The sequence below is a fragment of the Lutra lutra genome, chromosome 18, assembly GCF_902655055.1.
Source record: "Lutra lutra chromosome 18, mLutLut1.2, whole genome shotgun sequence".
NCBI lineage: Eukaryota > Metazoa > Chordata > Mammalia > Carnivora > Mustelidae > Lutra > Lutra lutra.
Window position 1 is genome coordinate 18270822 of NC_062295.1, and position 27689 is coordinate 18298510.

The following is a 27689-nucleotide window of genomic DNA, read 5'->3' on the forward strand; positions in this document are numbered from 1 at the left end:
AGGCCTCCTAGACACCAGGAGGACAAGGAGGAGTGTATGTTCCCTGGGTCAATAGTCGTCTGTCTGTCAGGGCAGGTATAACCAGTTAAGCTCCTCAAGGAAAAATACCAAGACTTTTATGAGATGTGTATCTTATTCTCAGGTAAACTATTAACGAGATTTTGGGTTCTCAAAGGGCAGTCACCAATTTCCTTTGTACCTTCTGTCATAGAATGTTACAGTAGATGCTTAATCAGGATTAGTTGAATAGGAGCGTCTGGGTGGCTCAGATGGGTAGGCGTCTGCCTCCAGCTCAGGTCCTGATCCTGGGGCCTGGGGATTGAGCCCCATGTCAGGCTCCCAGCTCACTGGGGCATCTGCTTCTCCCTCTCCCTCTGCCTCCCTCCCCTGCTTATGCTTTCTCTCTCTCTCAAATGAATAAATAACATCTTTTTTTAAAAAAACCAATTACTTCATTCACGAAGATCACTTAACTATAATGAGGGTCCTGTTCCAGCACTGAACAGAGACCAGTGACCAGTAAATAGGGGAGGACAGATGAACAGATTAATTTCTCCTCGCCGCAACATTAAGTGTTGATGAGTGCTGTGGAGACAAGGGTAACAGGTTGGGGAACTGGCAGGGAAGGATGCTGTCTCAGTCAGGGTGGTCTTCACGGAGGAGACAACCTGAAAGCACGAGATTGCACAGTGAAGGGCCAGCCCTGTGGTTACCTGGGCGAAGACTGTTCAAAACAGAGGGCAGAGCACATAGGAAGGCCCTGCTGCAGAAAAGTGTAGGGTGTGTTAGAGGAGCGGCGAAGACGCCGGTGTGGCCCAAGCACAGTGAGAGGAGCATAGGGACTGCCGATGTGAAGACGGGTTAGCCAGAGCCAAACCAAGTAGCACCAGGCAGACCAGGATGAAAACTTGGATTTCAGGGTGCGCCTGCTACCCGTCATGCGCTATACTAGACACAAGCGGTACAGTGATGAACAGGTCCCACCCTCTGAGCCCCTGGTGTGGCACAGTTCCGTGAGCGTGGCCTGCAGCGCCTCAGCAGATCTCCCCGCACCACCCCCTAACCTTGTGGTGAGGCAGAGGGAGTGGCTGATTTCTATAGCTTCCTGCTTCAGGAGTCACCCTGTGTTTTTTGTTTTTTGGTCTGTTTTTGTTTTTTTGTGGGGTTTTCAAATTATTGTTACTATTTTATAATTGACATATAATTCACCTGATAGGAAATTCACCATTTCAAAGTGTACAAATCAGTGGTTTTTTAGTATATTCACTATGGTATGCCAGCCATCACCAATACCCAATTTCAGAACATTTCCATCCTTCCAAAACAAAATCCTGTCCTATTAGCAGTCACTCCCTATTCCTGCTTCCTTTCAACCCCTGGCAATCGCTAATCTATTTTCTGTCTGTGCAGTTTGCCTATTGTGGACATCTCAGGTAAATGAAACCGGATAATACATACTTTTAGTGACTGGCTTTTCCTTAGCAGAGGGGGTTCAGTGCTGTAGCACATGTCACTACTTCATTCCTCTTTGTGACCAAATAATATTCATTGTATGAAAATACCACCTTCTGTTCATCATTGGTTGGGCATTTGGATTATTTCCACTTTTTTGACTTTTTTTTTTAAAGATTTATTTTAGAGAGAGCAAGGGGAGAGGCAGAGGGAGAAAGAGAATCTCAAGCAGGTTCCCTGCTGAGCACGGAGCCCAACTCGGGGTTCAGTCTCATGACCCTGAAATCATGACCTGAGCTGAAATCGAGAGTCGGACGTGTCACTGAGCCACTTGAGTGCCCCACTTTTTAGAGTCCAATGAATGGAACTGCTGTGAACGTTTACATACTAGTTTTTTTTTTTTTTTAAAGATTTTATTTATTTATTTGTCATAAAGAGAGAAGCGAGAGTGAGCACAGGCAGAGTGGCAGGCAGAGGCAGAGGGAGAAGCAGGCTCGCTGCCAAGCAAGGAGCCCGATGTGGGACTCGATCCCAGGATGCTGGGATCATGACCCGAGCCGAAGGCAGCTGCTTAACCAACTGAGCCACCCAGGCGTCCCTACATACTAGTTTTTAACCTGAACATACATTTTCAGTTCCCCTAGTGGAACCACTCTTAAGCCCTGGGGCGTTCCAAGTGCTGAACGTGTTATGGTTAGGCCACGAAGGGGCTCCCACATCTTCAGGATCCCTCCACACAGCTTCTCAGACGCAGAACCAGGGGTCCAGCCAGGGCCTGCCGGGTTGTGCCCCAACCCATGCTTCCTTCTCCGGAGGGCTGTTCCAGGCCTGGGCTGCTCTCCTGCGCCCCGGGGACCAATGGATGGAAAGGAAGCGCAGTCAGGAGCATGGACTGCAGAGGTGCCTCCGTGATTGCTCATCTGTCGGGCCCCACGACCTTGAGCTCTTAGCCTCTCTTATCTCTCAGCTTATCTGTACCAGGAAAATCGCAATAGTAATGACCTCGAGGATTGCCGTGAGGATCACAAGCTTTCCTGTATGCCTGCAGCACATCGGACAGTGCCCAGGAGCCAGTGCTGCAAGCATCTTCATTATTAGTATTTGTTTTTTAAAGCTTTTTATTTATTTATTTGACAGAGACAGCAAGAGAGGGAACACAAGCAGGGAGAGTGGGAGAGGGAAAAAACAGGCTTCCCGCTGAGCAGGGAGCCCAATGTGGGGCTCGATCCCAGGACCCTGGGATCATGACCTGAGCGGAAGGCAGACGCTTAATGACTGAGCCACCCTGGTGCCCCTGTTATTAGTATATGGTGATCATGGTCTCTTGCTATGTCACAGGCATCCCGCCTGATGAGAGTCCCCGCCGGGGAGGTCCTGCTGGGCCCTACCAGCAGTCCCAGCGTCTCGAGCTCTATGCCCAAGCCACAGAAGCACTGCTGGAGTCCGGTGCTGCTTACCCCTGCTTCTGTTCACCGCAGCGGCTGGAGCTCCTGAAGAAGGAGGCCCTAAGGAACCACCAGACGCCCCGGTGAGAGTCCTGGCCTCTCAAGGTTGCTTCCCCAAAGTTGTGTATGTCCCTGGGCTGTTGCTGCATAACAGATCGCCCCCAGACTGTGGTCACTGCATGGCCTGTGTGGGTCAGGAGCCTGGGCTCAGCCTAGCCAGCTTCCTTGGCTCAGGGTCTCTCGCAAAGTTCTAGTCAAGGTTCTGGCCAGGTTTGCGGTTTTCTCCATGCTTGGCTTGTGGAGGATCTGCTTCTGTTTCTTTCATGAAGCTGTTGGCAGACCTTGGGCTGCACTGGCTGTTGCCAGGAGATGGCAGCTCCTTGCCATGCGGGCCTGTGCACAAGGCAGCTCCCGGCACAGCAGCTGGCCTCTCTTTGAGTGAGTCAGACGGAAAGCAAAAGAAAGCAAGCAAGACAGAAGCCAGAGTCTTTTTGTAACCAAATCGAGGAAGTGACATCTCATCACTTCTGCTGCATTCTGTTCGTAAGAAGGCAGCCATAGGTCCAGCCTGCACTCCGGAGAAGAGGGGATGCCACGGGGGCAGAAACCCTGGAGATGGGGCTCACGGAGGCTGTGGCAGAGCTGCCTGCCACATTAGCTCTCGGGCAATACTAATGTGTCATTGCAATTATTGGTTGTTCTGAGGAAGTAAAATATTTTCAGGTCCAGAGAGATAACAGATGCAGAGATCTTTCTGAACCCTGACTCTGGCCACTCAGTTGCTCTTGCCGTAGACAAATGGCTGTTAGAAGTTTCTTAAGTCTCCTCCAGAGACGCTCCACATAGACCCTGAGAAAAGTGTATTGTTTCTCTTCTCCCCCGTTCCAATGCAGCACACAATATGCAGACTGGGCAACTTACCGTTCCCACTTACCATCTCGAGGAGACCCAGTCTGTACTGGCCCATAGACTTTTTCTTAGGCTTGGGCAATATTCCACTGTACAGAGGTACCTGCCCTTAACCAGTTTCTTACTAGGGAATCTTTCTGCCATTTTTAATCTGTAGTTCTAACAGAAGAGCTGGGGTGGATCATGGGGACATACATCGTTGTGTGCACATGCAGAGCATTTGTTGGAGACCTTCCCAAATGCGGAACTCCAGGGCCAGTTTGGAGCTTTGATAGACACTGGCCCTGTGGCCCTTGACCACCTTGCTTCCTATCAGCAGTGGCTGCAGGACACCTGAGTTCTAGTCATTTATTTATTTATTTGGTTGGTTGGTTTTAAATAATTTTATTTTTGTTTATTTTTTTATTATTTTTGTTTGTGAGAGAGAGTGCATGGGCATGTGCATACAGGGAGGGCGGGTGGAGGGGCAGAGAGAGAGAGAGAAACCCAAGCAGACTGCACGCTGATCACGGAGCCCAATATGGGGCTTTATCTCATGCCCCTGAGACCAAGACCTGAGCTAAAATCGAGAATCGGATGCTTGACTGGCCAAGCCACCCAGGCACCCCTATTTTTAAAGAATTTTAAAAACTTTTTTTAAGTTTATTTAAATAATTTCTATATCCAATGTGGGGCTTAAACTCACAGCCTCCAGATCAGGAGACATACATTCTCCTGACTGAGCCAAGGCTCTGCATACACTGTGGGGTTTGAAGTCACGAACTTGATATCAAGAGTCACACTCTCTACGCACTGAGCCAGCCAGGTACAACTCTGAGTTCTAGTTTAAATGAACCATTTGGACAAGGGCTGGGTGTCTGTTCAAGGTCAAGACATTCATTGCAGCCTCGCTCTTTTTTTTTTTTTTTAAGATTTTATTTATTTATTTGACAGACAGAGATCACAAGTAGGCAGAGAAGCAGGCAGAGAGGAGAAGGAGAGGGAAGCAGGCTCCCTGCTGAGCAAAGAGCCCGATGTGGGGCTCAATCCCAGAACCCTGGGATCATGACCTGAGCCGAAAGCAGAGGCTTTAACCCACTGAGCCACCCACGTGCCCCTCATTGCAGCATTGCTCTTTTATTATAAACAGCCTGCTTGTCCGTTGGCAGAAGGTTCTCTTTTAAAATCATGGTCAAGTTCTGTCATGGAATTCATGCAGCCATTGACTGATTGAACACTTAGCGCTGTGTTAAGGAGGATGTTTTCAAGCTTTACGTTTTCTATCAGGATGCTTTGGGGAGTAAGTAATGGAATGCCCTGTGGAAAAGGGACAAACCAGGGGCACCGGGCTGGCTTGGTTGGTGGAGCACTCAACTCTTGATCTCAGGGTCATGAGTTTAAGCCCCATCCCGGGGGTAGAGTTTACTTAAAAAAATAAAGAAAAAAAAAAGGGACAAGCCAGAGTTTCTCGTACTTTAACATGCAGACAGCTCACCTGGGGATCTAGTCAACATGCAGACTCAGATCCACCAGGTCTGGGGTGGGGCCCGGGATGCTGCATTTCGGACGCGCTCCCTGGTGGGGCTGCTTCTGGGGGTCCACAGACCATACTTGGAGTAGCCAGGGCATAACCGACAGACACTTAACACTTACTTTGCAGAAATCTGGAGGTGAGGCAACAGCTCTTTTCTGCCCATGGGTCCTATCCCTGTGCTTTAATAAGACCACCTTTTTGCACCCAAAAAAAGAAAAAATGTCTCAAGGTGAGAGACTCAAGGATAAAACCAGCCGCTTCAAGACATCAGAGCTGTATTTTGGCTCCTCCCCTCCTCCCCTGCCCCACCCCTGATCTGTTGTACAGGGCTGCAGTGGCCCCAAGCATCTCTCCTCATAGGACAACAGCTAAAGAGCACAGAAGCGGAAGGCAGGGAATAACAAAGGGGATTGTCCTCTTGTGGCTTTCACTCTTACCTGGAGAGAAAATCTTCCCGAGGACCCTAACCTCCCCTGCCCCCAAGCAGACTTTTACCTGAGTCTCAGTGAGTATAGTGGTCTTGCCTGGCCCAGCGACTGGCATGGGGGAAATAGATTGCACGATCGGCTACACCAGCAATGTTTCTACCCCTGGGACTCGGCATTTCACCATTTCCTCGCTAACAAAGAAGAGGGACGGGTTGGCAGGTAGGCGTAAGTGTCTGCCATGCTGTTATCTCTCTCGGTTTTCCGACATAGCCCTCTTCTTATGCCTGTTCAAGACTGGAAAAAAGGCTAGAGAAGTAAACGACTTGCCAACCTTATCTAACTATCAGAGATGAAGACAGAACTCACCTGTGTCTTTGGTACCCCTAGCTACTGTGCTGCTCTGCTTCCTGACAGGTATGACAACAGGTGCCGGAACCTGAGCCAGGGGCAGGTGGCCCAGAAGCTAGCCCAAGGCCCCAGACCTGCGATCCGCTTCCGCCTGGAGGGGGAAGCGCCAGCCTTTCAGGACCTGGTGTACGGCTGGAATCGGCATGAGGTGGCACATGTGGAGGGGGACCCAGTCATCCTGAAAAGCGATGGCTTCCCCACGTATCACCTGGCCTGCGTGGTGGACGACCACCACATGGGCATCAGCCACGTGCTGCGTGGGTCCGAGTGGCTGGTCTCCACCTCCAAGCATCTGCTTCTCTACCAGGCCCTGGGCTGGCAGCCTCCTCGCTTTGCCCACCTGCCCCTGCTGCTCAACAGGGATGGCAGCAAGCTGTCCAAGAGGCAGGGGGACATTTTCCTGGAGCATTTTGCGGCTGCCGACTTCCTGCCAGATGCCTTGCTTGATATCATCACCAACTGTGGCTCGGGGTTTGCAGGTACCCACCCCTGGGAGATCCCAGTAGCGAGGAACTGAGGCTTTGGTTCAGACCTGCCTGGTCTTCAGCCCCGGCTGTGCCACCTGCAGCCTGCCCAAGTTCATTCTTGTGTTTATTGAGCCAGAAATTGTGTTAAGTGCTGGGGCTACAATAGTGAGCAAGATAGATGTAATCCCTGCTCTAAAGGAGCTATGGTCTCTGAGCCTCGCCTGCTTCATCTGTAAAATGGGGATAAGTGACTCCCTCATAGGGTTAGGATGCACTGAGTTCATGAGTACGAGACAGCCAGCCAAGTATCTGCCACGCAGTAACCATGAAAATTACAGATCTTTCCCCCCCTCCTTTTTTTAAAGATTTTATTTATTTATTAGAGAGCATGAGCCAGGAGGAGGGGGAGAGGGAGAGGGAAAAGCAGACTCCCCACTGAGAAGAGCCCAAGGCAGGGCTCAGTCCCAGGACCCTGGGATCATGACCTGAGCCGAAGGCAGCCGCTCAACCAACTGAGCCACCCGGGCCCCCCGAAAATTACAGATCTTATAATGATGACAATTATATTACTACCACCGTGGCAAGTATAAGTTCCAACAGTATTACGAAGCTTACTATGACCCTAGTTTACTCCAGCTGAGCCTTTATTTGGCCCAAGACTTAGAACCCAAACGTTAAAGAAGCAGCAGATTAGGATGACCTCTTTGTGGAGGGGATTTCTGAAGATGCGGCAGTGGTAGTCTGCTTACTGTTCATTCTGCTGTTACCTGGTTTGCTCCTTGAAATATCCTTGGAGGTATTTATTATCACTGCTATTTCTAAGAGGATTGAGCGGCTCAGAGAGGTTTACTAAAGTCACACAGCCTGTAAGGGACATGGCAGAGGCCCCCTTGAGGCCCGGGCCTGACCAAGCTGCCCACCGACTGTATGGGGCGGGGCTGCTGCTCGGGAGGAGGGGCTCCCAGCAAAGTAGTTCTCAACCCTGCCTGTGCTTGGGAGTCTCCCGGGAGGCCTACAAAGTGCACTGATCCTCAGACCGCATCCCAGAGCAGTGGAATCACAGTCTCCAGGCACTGCTGTTCCTGTGGCTCGCATCTCTGGGGGCAGTGAGGGTCATTTAGCCCGATTGTTTTCAAACTTGTTTCTTTCTGAGTGACAGAATCCTTTCTGCAAATGAGAGCTCATTCGAGCCCTTGATCTAGAAAAGAGGTAGAAGTTAAATCCCTTCCGTTGGAATGCAGTGGGGAGCCTGGAAGGTGCTCACCCAGCCTGCCTTGTGACTGAAAGGAGAGGCAGGGGGCTGAGGCTGGGCATGTCTGCTTGCAGAGAACCAGATGGGCAGGACCTTGCCGGAGTTGATAACACAGTTTGACCTGACCCGAGTCACCTGCCACTCAGCCCTGTTGGACCTGGAGAAGCTTCCAGAATTCAACAGGTAAGTGGAACCTGTGGTGGGGGGCGACTGGTAGAAAAGGGCTTTCTCGCTGATGATGGGTTCCCGGGGCAGAGGGCCTAGCAGGCTTTGGAGTCACATGGACCTGATTTGACTGTGGGCTCAGGTGTCTAACATTCTGTGACCTGACACAGAGTTTGTAAGTCACCTAACCTCCCTCTCTTTCCTCTTCTCGAACATGGGGCTGATAACAGCCCCACCTTGTGCAATTGTCTTAAGAGTTCAGTTAAATTAAATGTTGCGTCAAAGTACTTGCACAGCCTCTGGCACATAGAAAGTGTTCAGTAAATGGTAGGTGCTGTTTTTGTCATTACTATTGTCCCACCCATCCCGGGCCTGGATTCTGTTAATCACGGCCCGGAGAAGGGGGATCTTCATCTTGGAATCACCCCCCACCTCCCTCAGCCAGCAGTGAATGAGCACTGTCTCACGGCACCTGTTGTACATTTCATGTAGTTCTTCACTCAAACTTCTAAACCCAGTTATGGTTCAGATCACTGTTGACATATCCATCTAAGGGCCTCAGTGGTAAAGCCAGCAGACAGTGGTGTACATAAGGGACAAGGGACTCGGTGCCCTCTCCCGAGCACTGGTTTGAGGACAGGCTTCTCAGTGCTTTACTTGCGTGAGCCCAGAGAATTCACATTGACTGCAGGTGTTTTAAGGATGTTACTTCATTTATTTCTACCATTGGGCTTCTGAGGTCGGTTGCCTGACTCAGCTCTATTTTGTAGATGCGGAAACTGAGACCTGGGGCAGTCCCATGACTAGCCCAAGTTCACACAGTAAACAGCAGGCATCTCTCGAGTGGGGCATTCAGGAGCGAATGTAACTTGTACGCTACCTGATTATAGGGGAAGCAGTATCTCGGGGAAATGGAGACAGGATGGGGGAGATAGCTGGTGACCCATTCTAGTCCCCCCGGAGCATGAGGGCATCCAAAGGAAGGTAGAGGTGGGTTTTGCTCAGTATGAATCAGGGAGGAGATGCAGTGTTGGAACCGATGGCCGTGGGTCTAATGCAGGTAAAGCTGTCACATTTAGATGTTTCTAGCATCAAGCCACTGCTGTGATTATGTCAGTGCTAGTAGTAAAGGCAGTAATAGCTGTCACAGCAGTCCTAGAGGTGCGGTGTAACAGTAAAGACCATCTGTTTAGCACTTCTGCCTCCCGGGCCCTGGACCGGATGCGTGTTATCTCAAGCTTGGCCACTAGGGTCCCTTGATTGCTAGCTTTCTACTGTCTCATCTTGCTGCTAAGGCAGTTTTAGGAACAGTTTCAGCATGTGGTATTAATTCCTTTTTAAGAAAATCGTTTTGTTTTTCGGAGAGTTGTGTGCTCTAGATAGCTTCCCGGAGGGTCTTCTCCTTCCACCACTGACATGTGGGAGCCTCTGTTCCGACTCCCTGCCCACCTCCAGTGGCCTTGCGCTCTGTGCTTTACAGATGGTCCCTCATATAATCTGCACAGCGCCCTGTGATGGAGGCCCCCCACCCCACATCACCCCCACATAATTGGCGAGTATCCTGAGGCTCTGAGCGTGCGTGTAACTTGCTACAGACATCTCACAGGGCTGGTCTGATCCATAGGCCTGTCCGGTTCCAGAGCCCAGGAGGTACCCACCGCTGCCGCTGGCCTTCCACGCCAGGGACCAGGGCGAAGTGCCTGCAGATTGGTCCTCAGGTCCCTCTGACACAGCTGGGGGCAGGGTGAGGGCAGCCTAGGGAGGGGACTGAGGACTCACAGTGCCTGCTTGGAGGCTTTGCTGCTTCCAGAGAGGGAACAAGGCAGGAGAATTCTGGAAAGGAGAACATTCGAACTGATAAGAAAACATGAACTTTTTAACTCTGAGCCCTGGATTGAAGCAGATCTGTCCTCCAAACTGTCCCCTGGCTTTGAATCCTCCAAATCCGTATTCTTGACCTCTGCCTTTTTGTGCCAGAGCCTCCTGCTTAGAGCTGTGCCAGGAGGCAACACCGGCTGAGTCTGTCTTATAAACTCAGGTGTCTGTAGAGGCCAGGCCGGCAGCACAGGGGAGGGTGGCCGCCTGGAGAGGCCCTGGGGAGCAGAGGGCTGGGCAGACTGGAGTGTTCTGTGCCTGTGAGCCGGGCCTTCTCCACTCCATGCTGGCCCCTGAAGCATGAGGAAGGTGGGCCCTTTGCAGCCAGATCTTCAAATTTCCTGAGAGAGGCCAGAAATCTCTATTTTTATGTGATCTCTTCCTAGTTTAAAATGTTAGCTCCTATTTTAGAAACAATGAAAACAGGATATCTCTCTGGGTTGCTTGGGACTCTCAGGCTGCTGCAGACCTTGGCCAGATCCCGTTCCTGTATATTGTTTCCAGGGTGTGGGAGGGGCAGCTCACATAATGTGTCATGCTTCCACCCCCACCAGCTCCCCTGCGGGGAGAGGGTTTGGGGCTGGTAATGCCAGAGTAAGGACAGTCCCTTGGCCTCTCTTACAGGCTGCATCTCTGTCGGCTGGTGAGCAGCGAGACCCAGAGGCACCAGCTGGTGGGGAAGCTGCAGGCCCTGGTGGAGGAGACGTTTGGGAACCAGATTCAAGACAGGGAGGTCCTGGCCCCAGCCTACGTGGAAAGGATCATCCTGCTGAGACAGGTGTGGCGTTGGGGAGTCCCAGGAGATTGAGGGAGTGACTGGTGCCCCTGTCACTGCCTGTCCTGGTGCGTTGGAGCCCTGTCCACAGCGCTCCCAGTGACTGCCTCTTACCCCCCACCTAGGGTCACATTTGCCGCCTGCAGGATCTGGTCTCGCCAGCACACTCCTACCTGTGGACTCGCCCTGCAGTGGGCCGAGCACAGCTGGGCCCCCTCTCAGAGAAGGTGGATGTGATTGCCAAGCGTGTGCTGGGGTGAGTTCCTACAGGCCAAGCCCAAGGCTCCGCACCCGACTTTCCTCTCCCTCCCAGGATCCTCCTTCTTCCAGAGCTGACTGTGAGGTACCCGCACCAGCCACCATGGCTGCCAAGAGGGTCTGGACAGAGCTGACTGGCTCTGTTTGGAAGAGAGGCTTCCCCAGAGGACCCCAGACCCTCCCCGAAAGGGGCAGCATGTTTGGGCTTTGGGGTTGGGTTCCCGTGGCTTCCCTCCCAATACCGCCACTTACCCGGTTATTCTCCTGCCCACGTGGCATCGCTGTGGCCAACTTACCACACCTCTTTGAGCTCCCATTTCCTCGTCTCCAAGGTAGAGATAACACTATAGTCCTTACCATGACAGGAACAGAAGTACAACCAAAGCTGGCTTAAGCCCAGCCTCATGCAGGAGCCAAAAATATGTCATCAAGACCTACTTTTTCTCTCTGTCCCTTTGACCTTCTGTTCCACACTTCTCCATGCTGGCTCCTTCCTCTGCAGGGAGTCTGTGCTGGGTGGGTGGAGGGTGGGACTGTCTACCAAACAACAGAAAGGACAGTGCTTACCCATGTGGAAGTGGCCATCCAAGGCTGAAGAGCTTTTCCCATGTCTCAAGGGTCTTGCTGTCCCTAGATTTCACTCTGGTCTGTGTGGTACATGCTGGCTCACAGATCATCTACAATTCAGCCAGAACAAGAAGGAAGAAAAGGGAAGGACAGGACACTCCTTCCCCTTCCAGACCTGACTTAAGGGTTACACGTTCATTTCTGCCTGTATCCCGCTGACTAGAACGCCTGTCTTGGCGGCCATAGCAAGCCACAGGGGAGTTTGGAAAATGTCAATTTCTTTTAACTTGGCAGCCATGAGGCTGGCGAAAAATTTTCTCTCTGCCTATGAAAAGGAGAAAGGCTGGAAGGGAACATTAGTAGCCTCTCGTATCTGCGCCAACACCATAGAGCCTCAGCTGTGTCTTGCGATGAGCTCCAACGGAGCCTGGTTAGCCTCGTTTTCCTGTCTCCGAACCAGTCATCAAAGCCTGAAGAGCGTAACGTACCAATCAGTGCAGGTTCGCTTATCCTTATCCTGGGTTCTAAATGGACCCCCAGCCAGGGCACATGGGCTGAGAATGGGAGCCAGACGATTCCCCAAGAAGATTTGGGCTATCAGGAGGAAGGCAGATGAATGGTGGGCAGCAAAACCCACAGTGTCCTCTTTACTTATCTCCTCCCGCCTTAATTGCAGAGATTAAAGTAGGTAATAAGTGTTTGCTTGTGGACATGCCCTCAATGGGCTGTTTTATACATTCTGTATATTAGGTACATAGATTCATGCGAGGGCCGTGTGTGTGTACACTTAAATTCACAGCAACCTAATGAGGTAGCAGGTTAAAATGTTATCCCCGTTTTATAGATGAGAAAATCAAAACACAGAGAGGCTAAGTAACTTGTCTAAAATAATAGTAAGTTGGAACAGGGATTCAAACACAAACCTTGTAGGCTGGGCCTACAAGGCCTTATGTTTCTCTGCAAAGTGCTTGGAAAGTGCCTGATTCCCGGAAACCTTAAAATATTGTTATAATACACATTTAGAAGTGATAAGAAAATAAACATGCAGCCAAAAATACAGTAACATACAAATGGTACAAGAAGGTCTATAGCAAAAATGTGTTGTCTGTCCTTCTCTAGCCCCCAACAGAAATGCACCACCCTTAGCAGTTTCCTTTGTGTAATGTCAGTATTCAACCATATGGGTATATGACTCCATTCTTAGAAGTTCTTAAATTTTAGATGTAATATTTTGATTAGGAACACATTCAAATCTCTCAAACCTGGGTCTAAAGCCTAGAAAGTATAAAAAAGGTAAATAATTGGGAAACCCATTTTTATCCTTGTTCCCCATCCACCTAGTTCCAGAACCCTCTGTACATAAATCTAAATTTATGTAAAGGATCCTTTTTTTTTTTAAAGAGTTTATTTATTTATTTGACAGAGAGACAGAGAGAGAGCACAAGTAAGCAGAGCAACAGGCCCAGGGAGAGAGAGAGAAACAGGCTCTCTGCTAAGCAGGGAGCCTGATGCGGGGCTCGATACCAGGACCCTAGAATCATGACCTGAGCCAAAGGCGGCCACTTAACCAACTGAGCCACCCAGGCGCCCCAAGGATCCTTCTTTTTTACACAAAAATACGGTAACATTTTGCTGTGTTTCTGGTTTGTTGTCTGTTTCACTTAAGATACTTGTGGATCAGGGGCACCTGGGTGGCTCAGTGGGTTAAAGCCTCTGCCTTCGGCTCAAGTCATGATCCCAGGGTCCTGGGATTGAGCCCCACATCAGGCTCTCTGCTCAGCGGGGAGCCTGCTTCCCCCCTCCTCTCTCTCTGCCTGCCTCCCTGCTTGCTTGTGATCTCTGTCTGTCAAAAAAAAAAAAAAAAGATACTTGTGGTTCTGCTCAGTGCTTAGAGATCATTCTGATTGTTTTCTGCAGCTACACCAATCCCATTCTGAAACCACATTACCATGATTTATTTAACTCGTTTCCTGCTGATAGACATTTGGACTGCTTCCAGATTTTGCTATTACAAACAATGCTGCAGTGAATAGCCACGTATAGACATCATTAAGCAGGTTTGCAAGTGTATCTCCAGGATTAATTCCCAAGAGCCATTATTATTAATACTCCTTTAATTTAGGGCATTCCACCATAGGGGCTCTAAGTTCTAATTCACCAGGACCATTGCCTTAATTCCCCATCCCTGCCACAGGGTTAGGTTTCAGAGACAGTCTGAGGCTCCCACTCTAGGCAGGAAAACCAATACCCAAGCATTCCAGAGCTGCCAGATTTCTCGACGTCCCTTCTGTGCCCACGCCAAGCTCTGGGCCAGCTCTCACGTGTCCTGAGCTGCCATTGTTGGCCACCTGGGCCCTGTCACTCTTTCACCAGCTCCTCGGCAGCCTGCTTCCCCACAGTGACGTGGAGAAGAATACCTGTTTTTTCCCACGTTACGTTTTATGTTTTCCGTATTTTGTCTCCTGGATTTTGGAAGGAACAGTCATCACGTGGCCCAGTTAATAATGCGGTAAGAATGGTTACTTTTGCATCCTGTTGGAACTCAGTTGCTCAACGGAATCTGTCAGGACACAGTGGCGGTCTCTTCACGTTCCTGCTGAACGCAGCCCTCTGCACAAAGCCTGGCCCTGGAAGGGGGCTCCCTGGACCCCGATGTGCGCAGGCGGCATCACAGTCGGCCTCATGGATCGTCCGTGCTGGCAAAGCTCTCTGGCCCCAGCTCCTGTGCAGCATTTCCAGTTTGGAGTCCCCATAGTAGCCAGAGGAAACTGGGACAGTGCCGGCGAACAGACCCACCCCACCCTGCTCCTGTCCTTTGCTCCAGCTCAGAGCTGTTATTAGTGTTCTTTTTTGGCAAGTCCAGTTCTGAGTGCCTGGGGAGTCTCTTGAAACTCGAGCGCACATGTGAGAGAGGATCTCAGCTGGCCTGACAGGAAAGCAGAACGCGGTGGCTGGCCTCTTGCATTTTAGGTCTTAAGTGCCTCAACCTGTGTGCAAAGAATGGTTGTAGTAAGAAGGGGGCACCAGGCCGGCTAACACTGAGACCTATGCTCTGGTGGCCCCGGGCAGCGGACACCATGACCTTCTCCCACTTTGGCAACTGTTTCAACCCGGCCTACTTCATCACGTCCAAGCCTGCCGAGTACAAGGCCGTCTGGAAGCGTATGCAGGCTGGGGTCACCTACCTCTTCGTGTAGCTGCATGAGATGCTGTTCCTGGCCACCGGGAAGGTGGCATCTGTGACTTCACTGGGGAGTTCATAAAGGCCAGTATGGATGTGCAGGTCTGATAGGCCTAAGTCTTAACCGTATCCCAGAATGGAGGCAAGGGGGAGTGCAGGAGCATGGTTGCTGCCCTAAAAATTAAAAAGGAAGGAAGGAAGGAAGGGAAGAAAGAAGAAGGAAGGAAGGGAGAAAATGTTTGTAAGCAAGTTGGTGGCAGTGGTGTTAGGGGAGCTGGGGTCTCCTGCTATCTTTCTTCGTGCACTTCTATGCGATTCACCCCTCCCCCTCATCCCAAGGAGTCTCCCTCCACTGCATTTCAGGTAATTTCCCAGAGAGCTTCCTTTTTCCATCCTATGTCTAACCTGTTCCTAAGTTCGTTTTTTTGTTTGTTTGTTTGTTTGTTTGAAGATTCTCTTGCAATGTCCCTCAGCTTTTGGATAGAAAAATGTCAGCTACTTAATCTTTTTTTTTTTTTTTTTTTAAGATTTTATTTGTTTTGGGGCGCCTGGGTGGCTCAGTGGGTTAAGCCACTGCCTTCGGCTCAGGTCATGATCTCAGGGTCCTGGGATCAAGCCCCACATTGGGCTCTCTGCTCAGCCGGGAGCCTGCTTTCCCCTCTCTCTCTGCCTGCCTCTCTGCCTACTTGTGATCTCTCTCTCTGTCACATAAAAAAATAAAATAAAATAGGGACGCCTGGGTGGCTCAGTTGGTTGGACGACTGCCTTCGGCTCAGGTCATGATCCCGGAATCCCGGGATCGAGTCCCACATCAGGCTCCCAGCTCCATGGGGAGTCTGCTTCTCCCTCTGACCTTCTCCTAGCTCATGCTCTCTCTCACTGTCTCTCTCTCAAATAAATAAATAAAATCTTTAAAAAATAATAATAAAAAATAAATAAATAAATAAATAAATAAAATAAAAAGATTTTATTTGTTTATTTGACAGAGATCACAAGTAGGCAGAGAGGCAGGCAGAGATAGAGGGGGGAAGCAGGCTCCCGGCTGAGCAGAGAGCCCGATGCGGGGCTCGATCCTAGGACCCTGGGATCATGACTTGAGCTGAAGGCAGAGGCTTTAACCCACTGAGCCACCCAGGCGCCCCCAGCTACTTAATCTTTTAATGAAATACAAGATCAAATACTTTGGAGTACTTATTGTCTATTCAGGCAGTGAATGTACTTAGTTCCTGACAAGTTTTAACTTAGCCCCACCAGCGCCCTGTGAGGTGCAGCCACTTTACAGATGAGAAAACAGGCATAGAGATCACTTAACATTGAGGTAGAAATTAGTAAATTTCTTATTATGGAGTTTTCTTATATTGTGCTTGGATTATCTGTGAATGTGGTCCCTTGGCTGTTTGTCTTCCTCAGCTTGGATGGGGATGAAGATAGTAGATCTTCCTTCCCTCCCTTTCGCCCCCAAGCAGGCTTGAATACTGGCGTGAATAGTCCTAGCTGACCGTCAGTCTTCTGAAATTCTCCCTCTCACTTACTTGCCACTGGCCCATGCAGGCCCCCATAGACTGGCTCTTTTCTGGCCTTTTTTTTTTTTTTAAGTGTATATATTTATTTATTTGCTTGCTTATTTATTTATTACTATTATTACTTTTAAGTAGGCTCTATGCCCAGGGTAGAGCCCAATGTGGGGCTTGAACTCACAATCCCAAGATCAAGACCTGAGTTGAGATCAGGAGTCAGACGTTTAACCACCTAAGCGCCCCTATTTATTTTTTTAGTAATCTCTGCACCTAACATGGGGCTTGAACTCAAAACCCTGAGATCAAGAGTTGCATGCTCATCCAACTGAGCCAGCCAGGCGCCCCTCTCTTCTAGGCTTTTAGAAGGACCCGATACAAGCTTTACTCAGGACACGCTGAATAGCAAACTGAAGAAGGTATCTGAAGGCCTGGAAGGGACCAAACACAGTACTGTGATGCGGGTCCTCCGAGTGGCCCTCAGTGGACAGCTGGTAAGTGGGCAGGTGGGCTGGATGATTCCCTGGAGCCCCTCATTCATCCATTCAGCTGACATTCACTGGCCGGCAGTAAGCTCTGATTCGGGGGTACAAAGACAAATGACGCGGGGTCGTTCCCTTCAGTCATTCAGCAGATAGTATTTATGGAGTGCCTACTGCGCGCAAGCACCATGTTGGGTACAGTAGGCACAGCAGTGAATGAACAGCACCCACTCCTGGCCTGCATGGAGCTTGCCATTGATGGCCAGGGTTAGGGGGGATGGGGAGTTGGGGGGCGGGGGTCCAAGAGCACAGGCTCCTAGGAGTCGGCCTCAGCTGCAGAAAGTAAAGACAGTAGAAGGTTAACTGTGCCCCTTGGGGTACAGGCAGCAGCACTGGGGTTCCCTGGGGCAGAGCACCTGCAGACAAAGGCTGGGCATTTGCTCATTTGGCAGCTTAAGGCAATGAAGGCAATGTTTTCTCTTTTCATTCTTAGCAAGGACCCCCTGTAGCTGAGATGATGGTGTCCTTGGGAGTGAGGGAAGTGCGGGAGCGAATACAGAAGGTGCTTTCCAGCTAGAGAGATGTGCAGGAGAGTGGAGACGGCCCTAGGAACCTGGGCAGGCCTGGAAGCCGCCTTCAGAGGGAAGCTCGTGAAAGGAACCCCGAGTGGAAACAGTCTCCAAGTGCACACGCTGCTTTTATGGCTTCTTCTCATCTCCTGTCTGGTTTGGACAGCACGTTATATGGCACCGGTTAGGGGCTGGTTCACACTTGTCTCAGGCTGCCAGACAAGTGGCTTAAACAACAGAAAATGGTTTTCTCACAGTTCTGGAGTCTGGAAGTCCAAGGTCAAGGTGTCAGCAGGTGGGGCTTCCCAGAAGTCTCTCTCCTTGGCTTGCCCACGGCCACCTCTCTGTGTCCTCAAGGGGACTCTCTGGGTGTTCATATCTCCTCTTAAAGGACATGGGTCAGGTTGGAGTGAGGCCCATCCTGATGGCCTAGCTGTAACTTAACCACAACTTTAGGGGTCCTGTCTCCACATCCAGTCATGTCCTGAGGTCCTCAGCATGTTAGGACGTCAGCATGTGAGTGTTGAGGGGATGCAGGTCAGCCCTTAACAGTGTGGCAGCTTCCTGGACATTGGGTCTCGGTTCTCGGGGCCTATTGGGATGTGGAGCGGGGAAGGGCGGCTGGTACATGCAGGGCTGAACTGGACGGCAGACCCTCTGGGGCATGTAAGAGGAGAAGTGACCGTCTGCCGAGGGTGAGCACTGCATTTTATACTGCTCTTTGTCCTTGCACGTGGGGCATCCTGTCTCTCCTTCTCTAAAAGTCATCTCTTTCTCGTCTCAGTTCTCTAGGACTTGTCCTTGGACTGGAGACCTTCACCCTGCCTCTTTCACAGGTTTTTCTTCATGTCCACCTCTTCCTTCTGCCCATTTTTGTAAGTCTTCGTCTACAGGTTTCTGAAATAAGATGTTCTTTTTATTTATTTAAGTAATTTCTATGCCCCAAATGAGGTTCAAATATACGACCCCAAGATCAAGAGTCATATGCTCTTCCAGCTGAGCCAGCCAGGCACCCCTGAAGTAGATGTTCATACTGCAGTAAATAGAAATGGAAGGAAGATGATGGCTGTGTATAAAGACCATACTGGAAAAAGAATAAATAAAATAGCAATTTTTAAAAAGATTTTATTTATTTATTTGACAGACAGAGGTCACAAGTAGGCAGAGAGAGAGGAGGAAGCAGGCTCCCTGCTGAGCAGAGAACCTGATGTGGGGCTCCATCCCAGGACCCTGGGATCATGACCTGAGCTGAAGGCAGAGGCTTTAACCCACTGAGCCACCCAGGTGCCCCAAATAACAATTTTTTTTTAAGAAGACCCTACTGGGGCTTCTGTAGAGTTTCCCCATGTGGCAGCCAGCCTCCAAGTGAGAAACATGGTAGTCCATCCCCATTTAGTTTCCACAACTCTGTGAGAGAGGTATTCTTATTTGTGTTATTTGTGTTATTTGTGTTATTACCCGAGGTAATAATGTGAGGCAAAACAAGGATTTAAACTCAGATTTATGACAATCCGGGGTCAAGTTCAACTCCTAACTGCAGAGTGGCATCAGAGCCTCTGCTTCTACAACACAAAGCACAGTTACAAGAAACTGGCTCATGAGTTGGTAACGCTGCTGCCACTTCCTCAGTTGGAGGGAGCTGTATACAAGTGGCATGTGTCTTCAGACGGGGCGGGGGGGCCGTTTGCTCAGTATCGTGGGTATGTGTGAAGGGACTCCACACATTAGAAATAACCTCAAGTCCGTCACCCTGTGCTTCTGAGAGCACAGTGAAGTGGTAAAGGCCATGGAGGCCAATTACTAGATCCAAAAGCCAGTTCTACCACCTACTCATCATGTGACTTCTGTACCTCAGTTTCCTCATCTGTAAAATGGGGCTGGTAAGTTTTCCTTTCTCAAAGAGTTGTAAGGACCAAAATAGATGTTATATGGAAAGTTCTTAAAACTGCCTGGCACTTGGGGAGCCTGAGCTCAGTCGTTAAGCATCTTCCTTCAGCTCAGGTCCTAATCCCAGGGTGCTTTGGGCTCTCTGCTCAGCAGGGAGCCTGCTTCTCTTTCTGCCTGCCTGCCTCTCTGCCTACTTGTGATCTTTCCCTCTGTCAAATAGATAAATAAAATCTTAATAAAAAAAAAAAAAACAAAACTGCCTGGCACTTAACCAATGTTATCTATTACCATCATCATCACCACCAGTATTTTCATTCCTAGAAAGGGCGATCTTGTTTGCAAAGCATAGAAACACTCAGACTAACTTAAAAAAAAAAAAAAAATTATTTATTTGAGAGAGAGAAGGAGCAGGAGGAGGGGCAGAGGGAGAGGGAGAAGCAGCACCCCACTGAGCTAGAAGCCCAACACAGGGCTTGATCCCAGGACCCAGAGATCTGACCTGAGCTGAAGGCAGATGCCACGCAGACTCCCCTCCCCCCAAACTAACTTGAACTGCAAAAGGAAGAGAGAGTTAGGACTCTCAGAGATCCAGACGGGAGGACTTCCAGCTAGACCTTTCAAGAGACTGAAATCTGTACCTGCCAACCTGCTGGGACCCAAGAACCTCACTTTTGTCCCTCTGAGACCACAGTCTCTTTCAGCTGGGTTCCCTCCACTCATCTTCCCTCTGCAGGCCAGCTTTCTCTTTCTCTCTGTACTTGGCCAGCAACTGCCCCAGCTCTAAAGGCGAATTCTCTCTTATCCTACATTCCCAGTTAGATAACTAGCATTCCATGTCCAGATTCCCAGGAGGAATCTCATGGGCCTCTTGAGGGTCAGCTGTCTACCCACGGTTCAGTCAACTGTGGCCAGTGGGACAGTCCCGCAATAGCACCGTGGCTGCAGGGGGGCCCACCGTACTGAGTAGGGAGACTGGTTCCTTCCCTCAGCACATTCTCTGTGTCACTCAGGATCTTTTCTAGAAAATGATCGTTCTGTAACCACATTTGGAATTTCATTCCCATTGCCTTTATCCTACTTTGTTTCTATATAATACTTATTACTATACAAAATTACATAGTATACTTGAATGTGTTTACTGCCTCCCTTGCTCTAAAGAACATAAGATTAAGACGGGCAGGCAGTCTGTCTCGTTCTTGGTTATAACCATAGTGCCTGGCCTATTGCCTGACACACAGTAGGGAATCAAGTGAAGATCTTACAGAAAAAATAAGGGCCCCATCAGTCAGACCAGTGTGTTTAGAAGTAGCAGTCATCATCTAGTCTAACTGCCAAATTCTAATAGTTTCCCAACATCACTGCAAGATTTGCAATTGTGGTTAGCAGACTGGTCTGCGGCCTGTAATTTGCTTTGAATCCAGCTATCTGTGAGGCATAGCTTTTTTTCTTTTTAAGATTTTATTTCTAAGTAATCTCTATACCCTACATGGTGCCTAGACCCACAGCCACAAGATTAAGAGTCACATGCTCTCCTGACTGAGCCAGCCAGGCGTCCCTCTATGAGACAGACTTTGGACAAAGACTCTGAAGTGAAGGGTGGGGACAAATGGAAGTCGTCTATTCATCAGTTAATATATTCGTCATATGACAAAATCCCTACCTTCCCAGGGACCGAGAGTGTTGAATACTTAGAAAGTGAGTACCCTCTGGGTGATAGCAGGGTCCAGAGAGGGAGGCTTTTATTTATTTATTTATTTATTTAATTTATTTATTTTTAAAGATTTTATTTATTTATTTGACAGCAGAGATCACAAGTAGGCAGACAGGCAGAGAGAGAGAGGGGAAAGCAGGCTCCCCGCTGAGCAGAGAGCCCAATGTGGGGGTCAATCCCAGGACCCTGGGATCATGACCCGAGCCGAAGGCAGAGGCCTCAATCCACTGAGCCACCCAGGCACCCCATTTTGGTGTTTGTTTGGTTTTTTTTTTAGATTTTATTTATTTATTTATTTGATAGATCACAAGTAGGCAGGCAGAGAAAGAGAGAGGGAAGCAGGCTCCCCACTGAGCAGAGAACCCGATCCAGGACTTGATCCCAGGACCCTGATATCATGACATGAGCTGAAGGCAGAGGCTTAACCCACTGAGACACCCAGGCACCCCCAGAGGGAGGCTTTTAGTAAGTTCAGGGGTACCAGAAGCTTTATAGATGAAGTGACCTTTGAACAAGGTTCTAAGGGATGAGTAGGAGTTTCCCAGGTCTGTGGGGGTTGGAAGGGTATTCCGAGTAAAAGGAGGAAAGGAGAACTTCACAAAGATGAGCATGGTTAGAAGTAAGGGTAGGAGTTGAAGGGGTGTAGAAAGTGGCTGAGAAACCAGGCAGAGGGAAATTCCAAATGGCCTTTTTTTTCTTTAAGATTTTTCTTTATTTGACAGAGAAAGAGTATGAGCAGGGGGAGGGGCAGAGGGAGAAGCAGGCTCCCGCTGAGAAGAGACTACCCCACCCCCCCCCCCCCCCCCCCCCCGTGTGGGTCTCAATCCCAGGCCCCTGGGATCATGACCTGAGTTGAAGGCAGACACTTAACCAACCAAGCCACCCAGGCACCCCCCAAAATGGCCCTTCTTTGCCAGGTTAAGGGTATCAGGGTACACCATCTGATGGAAATAGCAACAAAAACAACTGAGATTCAAACCAGCTTAAAATAAAATCTAGTATTTCATGTAACAGGAAGTTCAGGAGGTAAGGCCGGCTCTAGGGTTGGTTAATTAAACGTTCAGTGACGTCAGTAAGGACCCCAGGTCTCTGCATTTCCATCTCTGCTGTATTGGCCCCAGCCAATAGCCTTGGGTTGGTTTCCTGTGCTGACAATTGGCTTGCCTTAAGAGCTTGGGCCTCTCTGCACTTCCTCCTTTGTGTGCTGTCAGAGATCGTGGCTTTCTGCAGCTCTCCCTTAATGCAAAGAAACTTTTCTCCAAGCACCCTTTACTGCTTTACTTCCCCATTCTTGAACCTCTGGGGAAGGAGGGGAAGGCATCTGCATAGGTTGATTAGACCCAGAGCTGGGGGCAGGGCAAGCTCTTCCCTGAGGTACATGGCTGGGTTGGGGAGCCCTGGGCACTTGAACACACAGTGCGGGTTCTCTTAGTGAAGACATGAGTTAACTCTTGGGGAGATGGAAGGTGAGGAGCCTTTGAAATGTTTTGAGCAGGGAAGCGACATGATCGGATTATTTGAAAGCTCCTCCTAAGAGCTTTGCTGCTGAGAGATGTGAGCGGAACCAGACCAGAAGCAGGGAGCCTTGATAGGAGATGATTAGAAAATGAGGCACGAAGGAGGGCTGTGGTCGGGATGAAGCCACGCTTCCTCATCACAGCCTGACCCTGGTCTATCTCCCCAGCTGCACTTCACGCCTCACAGCCCCTCACGTGCCCTCTTGTCTGGCTCCAACCACAGAAGCCGTCCCGAGGTCCCCAGCCACATCTCCTTCCTGCCTTCGTACTACTGTTCTCTGCGACTGGAAGACCTGTCTACCCACTCTTCTCTGGCTTTGCCTGGTCACCTCCTTCCTAGCCTTCAGATCTCAGCTCCACTGTCACGGCAGGGAAGCCTCTGACTTCTTCCCAGGAGGTCTTCCTGTTGTCTTTCATCAGCAGCACCCTCTTCTTTTCCAAAGCACACAACTGGAATTGATTCCGTGACTGGTTGGGTATGTAAGGAGTTCTGCGGTGATTTGCTGGTGTCAGTAAGGTCCAGGAGGATGAGGCCTCCTGTCTTCACCATTGTACCCCTGGTGGTGAGAATAGCTCTGCTTCTCACGGTGGCTGCCCAGAGACACTGTCGAGTCAAAGACCAGATCCACCTCTGATTGGATCAGATGGTCAGGGTGAGCAGTCAAGTGCACAGGTGCTGGCTTCGCCGAGGTCCCTATGTTTAGCGAGAATGCTGCAGTGTCCAGGAACTTCACATCACTGGGGGTAACTATTTTCATTAGTGAATCACCGGATATGAATGGTTTTTTTTTTTTTTAATTTGGAAGGCAATACAAGTTTGTCTTGGCACTTGTGCTCATTATCATGGCCTGGGGGATCTCCAACTTACCCTTTATAGCTGGGCCAAATGTTAGGGCCACGGCCTTTTCTTCTAGGCCAGAGCCCCCTCAGCTCTGCCCCCTCCCACCACTTCCCCAAACCTGATGGCAGTAGGACAGCCCAGCCAAAGAGGGGAGGCTTTCATCACCTGAGGAACACCTCTAAACGGAGTCCATTCAGTCCTGGCTTTATTCATTCATTTGACAAATACTTGTTGTGTGCCAGGCCCTCTGATGCCTGGGGATGTGGAGAGGAATAATAAAGGCTCATTAATTATAGACAGTCAGGGGTGCCTGAGAGGCTCAGTCTGTTAAGCGTCTACTTTCCGCTCAGGTCATGATCCCAGGGTTCTGGGATTGAGCCTCACATTGGGCTCCCTGCTCAGCAAGGAGTCTGCTTCTCCTCCTCCCCCTTCCCTCTATCCCTCCCCCTGGTCCCGTGCCCGTGTTCTCTCTTGCTCACTCTCTCAAATAAATAAAATCTTTAAAAAATGATAGACACTCAGTCGACAGGAGTTTCTCACCCCCAATTATTTATGTTTATGTATGTGTGTATTTACATTTGTTAAGCTTTCAAAAAAAAAACAAAAAACAAAAGAGAAGGTCCCCCACCTCAGAGAGCATCTCACGTGAGACTGACAGTAAGGCGGGTGTGTAGCTCATGGTGGAGAACCAATGGAATTGCTATAGGGATATGGAATCCCTGGGTCCAGGGGTGTGTGGGGGAAGCCAGTTAGGGAACGTTTTCTTTAAAATGAGTTGGGTTTTGCCTTTTGATTTCAATTTCAGGTAAATATTGAGTAATTATTTAGCATAAGTATGTCCCAGGCAATATTTGGGACATACTTGTACTAAAAATTTTTGTGTGTGTCTGAAATACAGATTTAACTGGGCTTCCCTTATTTTTATTGGTTAAATCTGGCAGCCCCACACTGAGGTAGTTTGACAGACAGCAGAGGGAGGTCATTCCAGGCTGAAGGAACAGGACATACAAAAGAAAAGGACTTGAGGTACAGTTACTTCCCATCTGGTGTTTAAAGCTAGATAGGGAGAGCCAGAAGATTCCGGTTCCACCAATAATTATTTTCCATCTATAAAGTGCAGAAGTTCAATGGTATAGAAACCCAGCCCCTGTCCTGACCTCCCAGTCCACTTCCTTACTACCCACTTATCCTTTTATCTCTCTGTTACAGTCCCTAGGCCAACGGCATCAGCATCGCCTGGAGACTAATGAGAAAGACAGATTCTTGGGCTTCGCCCCAGACCTACTGAATTAGAAACCGTGTGGGCTGGGCCCTTCATGATGTGTTTTAACAAGCCCTCCAGGTGATTCTAGCAAAGGCCCATTGGAAAATTACTGATCCACAAGTCAGAATGTTGAATGAGTGCGGTTGCTTAAAATCAGTAATGTAAGTCAGGTGTAAGAAGTATTGGCAGTGATGGGTGGTCCCTGGCTGATGGACAGCTCCTGCCCCTCCATAGGGCGCAGTCTCCAGTCATCTCCAGACGTTTGTTGCAATGAGGAAACCCTGCTCCAGTGTCACCAGGTGTTTAGGATTTTCAAGAGATGAACAAGGGTTAAAGATTTTATTTGACTCATTAGTGAAGATACTGAGGCGATGTTACAACCAGTTCAAAGGAGAATCCAGAGGACACACATATTTATAGATCAGGAATATTGAAATGGAGACAAACTGGTTTTTCCACATGAAGCAGGTTGTATCTTCCCAGGACAAGTCATTTGCATTCTTATAGACAAGAATAATTTTTTTAAAAGATTTTATTTATTTATTTGACAGAGATCACAAGTAGGCAGAGAGGCAGGGAGAGAGAGAGAGAAGCAGACTCCCCACCGAGCAGAGAGGGGGACTTGATCCCAGGACCCTGGGATCATGACCTGAGCCAAAGACAGAGGCTTTAACCCACTGAACCACCCAGGCGCCCCTAGACAAGAATAATTTTTAATTGCTTTCAGTTATCTACAGTTTACAGAGATTACCATAATTCCCAAAGAACCAAATACAGAGAACATGGAAGGGTCTGCTACAGATGGTGCAGTTTCTTTGAAAAACAAAGTTTCTCCTATATGAATAATGTGATAGGTGGAAGATGTCCCCCGAAAATTCTAAGCCCCTATGTGCTGGTATTTGGAGGTGGGACTTTGTGAGTTAATTAGTTTAGATGTGATCACAAGGGTGGAGCCCTCATGAAGAGATTAGTATTTTTTTTTAAAGATTTTATTTATTTATTTGACAGAGAGAAATCACAAGTAGGCAGAGAGGCAGGCAGAGAGAGAGGAGAAAGCAGGCTCCCCGCCGAGCAGAAATCCCGATGCGGGGCTCGAACCCAGGACCTGGGATCATGACCTGAGCCGAAGGCAGCGGCTTAACCCACTGAGCCACTCAGGCGCCCCGAGATTAGTATTTTTATAAGAGGAAGAGACCACAGTGCTCTCTCTATCCCTCCCTCCACTCCCTCCCCCTTGGAAGCACGTGGCAATATGGCAGCCCTCTGCAAACCAGGAAGTGGAGTCTTACCAGGGACCCCATCTGCAGCACCTTATCTGGGACTTCCCAGCCTCCAAACCTGTGAGAAAATGCTTGTTTAGGCCACCGAGTCTGGGGTATTCTGTTACAACAGCCCGAGTTAAGACAGGTAACAACTGTAAAAGGTTTAGTGTAGAAGCTGGCAAACAGCTTTCATGACTATTTCCATGTAGAGAGATGCTATGGGCAGCAGTCAGACGGAGATGTATGTAGCTGACTTATTCTGAAACTCCGATAACACCATGGTGATAAGACTGTAAATTTACTCAGGGGTAGGGATGTCACTGGGCCACAAAGGTACAAGAGCCCCTGGCTCTGAGGGTCCCAAACAGCTCAGGTGTGCTTCATCACTACCGATAAAATCCAAAGGCAGAGAGACAGTGGCAATGAAGCAAGAAAAGGACATAATACAGTGAGGCCAGCACTGGGAAGGGAGCAGAGTAACATCTCAAAAGAATATCTCCAAAGTACTGAAAATACTTCCAGGTTTGTCTAAGCAAAATGTGGGGCAATGGTGGGCAGAGAAGTTCCGGTCATCAATGACGATGATTAGGGTCAATCACAGGGTCTTGCTGGCCCAAGGCAGTCCCTACTTCTGGCGGGGGTAGTGTTGGTTCCCATCGCAGGATGCTTTCCCTGTGTGGGGCCATTTGCCACAGTTAAGAGATAAGCTGGAAAGGACTTAACCAATTAGAAAGTACAGACTGAGGTCAAGATGGAAGTGAAGTCCTTGTTGAGAGACAGGACCTAAAGCCATATAGCTACCTCTCACTACTACTAAGGTTCATTTGGCCATTCAACAAATCTTGAGTGGCACTCTTGTGCTAGGCACTATTCCAGGTACTGGGGATATGGATGTGTACAGAGCAGTTTTTGCTTTTAGTATGGGGTGAAACAGGCAATGGGGTATAGACCATTAGTTCTTCGAAGGCAAATTATCATTGTCTAGATAGCATGGCCTTTCATTGCCTCACAGACCTCCTATAAGAGGTTACTCATAGATATATAGTAATGCAAATTATTCTGCAAGTTGGATGGACAGCCCCCACTGCTGATGGAAAAGTTAGTTTTGTATCCATTCATCCATGTGTTCCAACATTCCTTTATTCTGTACACATTAGCCTTTTCTTTTTAAAAATTTAAATAATCTCTTTACCCAATGTGGGGCTTGAACTTTCAACCCTGAGATCAAGAGTCTTACACTCTACCGACTGAGCCACCCAGGTGCCCCCAACGCTTTCTCTCATTTAAATGAATTATAACATCACATCTCCTCAGTTCCCCTCATTTATTTATTTTTTTTAAGATTTTATTTATTTATTTGACACAGAGAGAGAGAGATCACAAGTAGGCAGAGAGGCAGGCAGAGAGGGGGGAAGCAGGATCCCTGCTGAGCAGAGAGCCCGATGCGGGGCTTGATCCCAAGACCCTGAGATCATGACCTGAGCCAAAGGCAGTGGTTTAACCCACTGAGCCACCCAGGTGCCCCAGTTCCCCTCATTTAGTTAAAGAGTTAAGGGGCGCCTGGGTGGCTCAGTGGGTTAAAGCCTCTGCCTTCGGCTTGGGTCATGGTATCAGAGTCCTGGCATCGAGCCCCACGTCATGCTCTCTGCTCAGCAGGGAGCCTGCTCCCCTGCCCCCCTCTGCCTGCCTTTCTGCCTACTTGTCATCTCTCTCTCTCTGTGTGTGTGTGTCAAATAAATAAATAAAATCTTTAAAACAAAAGAGTTAAGATATTTAACACGTGTTCATTTCAATATGTATGAGAATCATGACTTTTTTGAGGAAAAATTATGCTTTAACAAAATAAGCAATATCTAGGGGTGCCTGCGTGGCTCAGCGGATTAAAACCTTTGCCTTCGGGGCGCCTGGGTGGTTCAGTGGGTTAAGCTGCTGCCTTCGGCTCAGGTC

At 49.1% G+C, this 27689-nt stretch overlaps 1 protein-coding gene across 5 annotated transcripts in view; it reads left to right on the plus strand.

Annotated features, from left to right (window-relative positions):
- Positions 1 to 27689, plus strand: part of EARS2 (glutamyl-tRNA synthetase 2, mitochondrial) — a 39352-nt gene that overhangs the window by 3253 nt on the left and 8410 nt on the right. Inside the window, exons 3-11 of one of the 5 annotated variants that reach the window (XR_007124500.1) lie at positions 2791 to 2980; positions 6162 to 6634; positions 7949 to 8057; positions 10539 to 10692; positions 10815 to 10945; positions 13991 to 14023; positions 16568 to 16703; positions 17185 to 18888; positions 18953 to 20997. Coding sequence is in view for 3 of the 5 variants with exons in the window: in XM_047714011.1 (XP_047569967.1) it covers positions 2791 to 2980; positions 6162 to 6634; positions 7949 to 8057; positions 10539 to 10692; positions 10815 to 10945; positions 13991 to 14023; positions 16568 to 16703; positions 17185 to 17268 (1310 nt within the window). In the remaining 2 variants the exon portion in view is untranslated. Of the gene's footprint in view, positions 1 to 2790; positions 2981 to 6161; positions 6635 to 7948; positions 8058 to 10538; positions 10693 to 10814; positions 10946 to 12937; positions 12995 to 13990; positions 14024 to 16567; positions 16704 to 17184; positions 20998 to 27689 lie in introns of those variants that run through there. The other 4 variants (XR_007124501.1, XM_047714011.1, XM_047714012.1 and 1 more) reach the window with 4 other exon arrangements.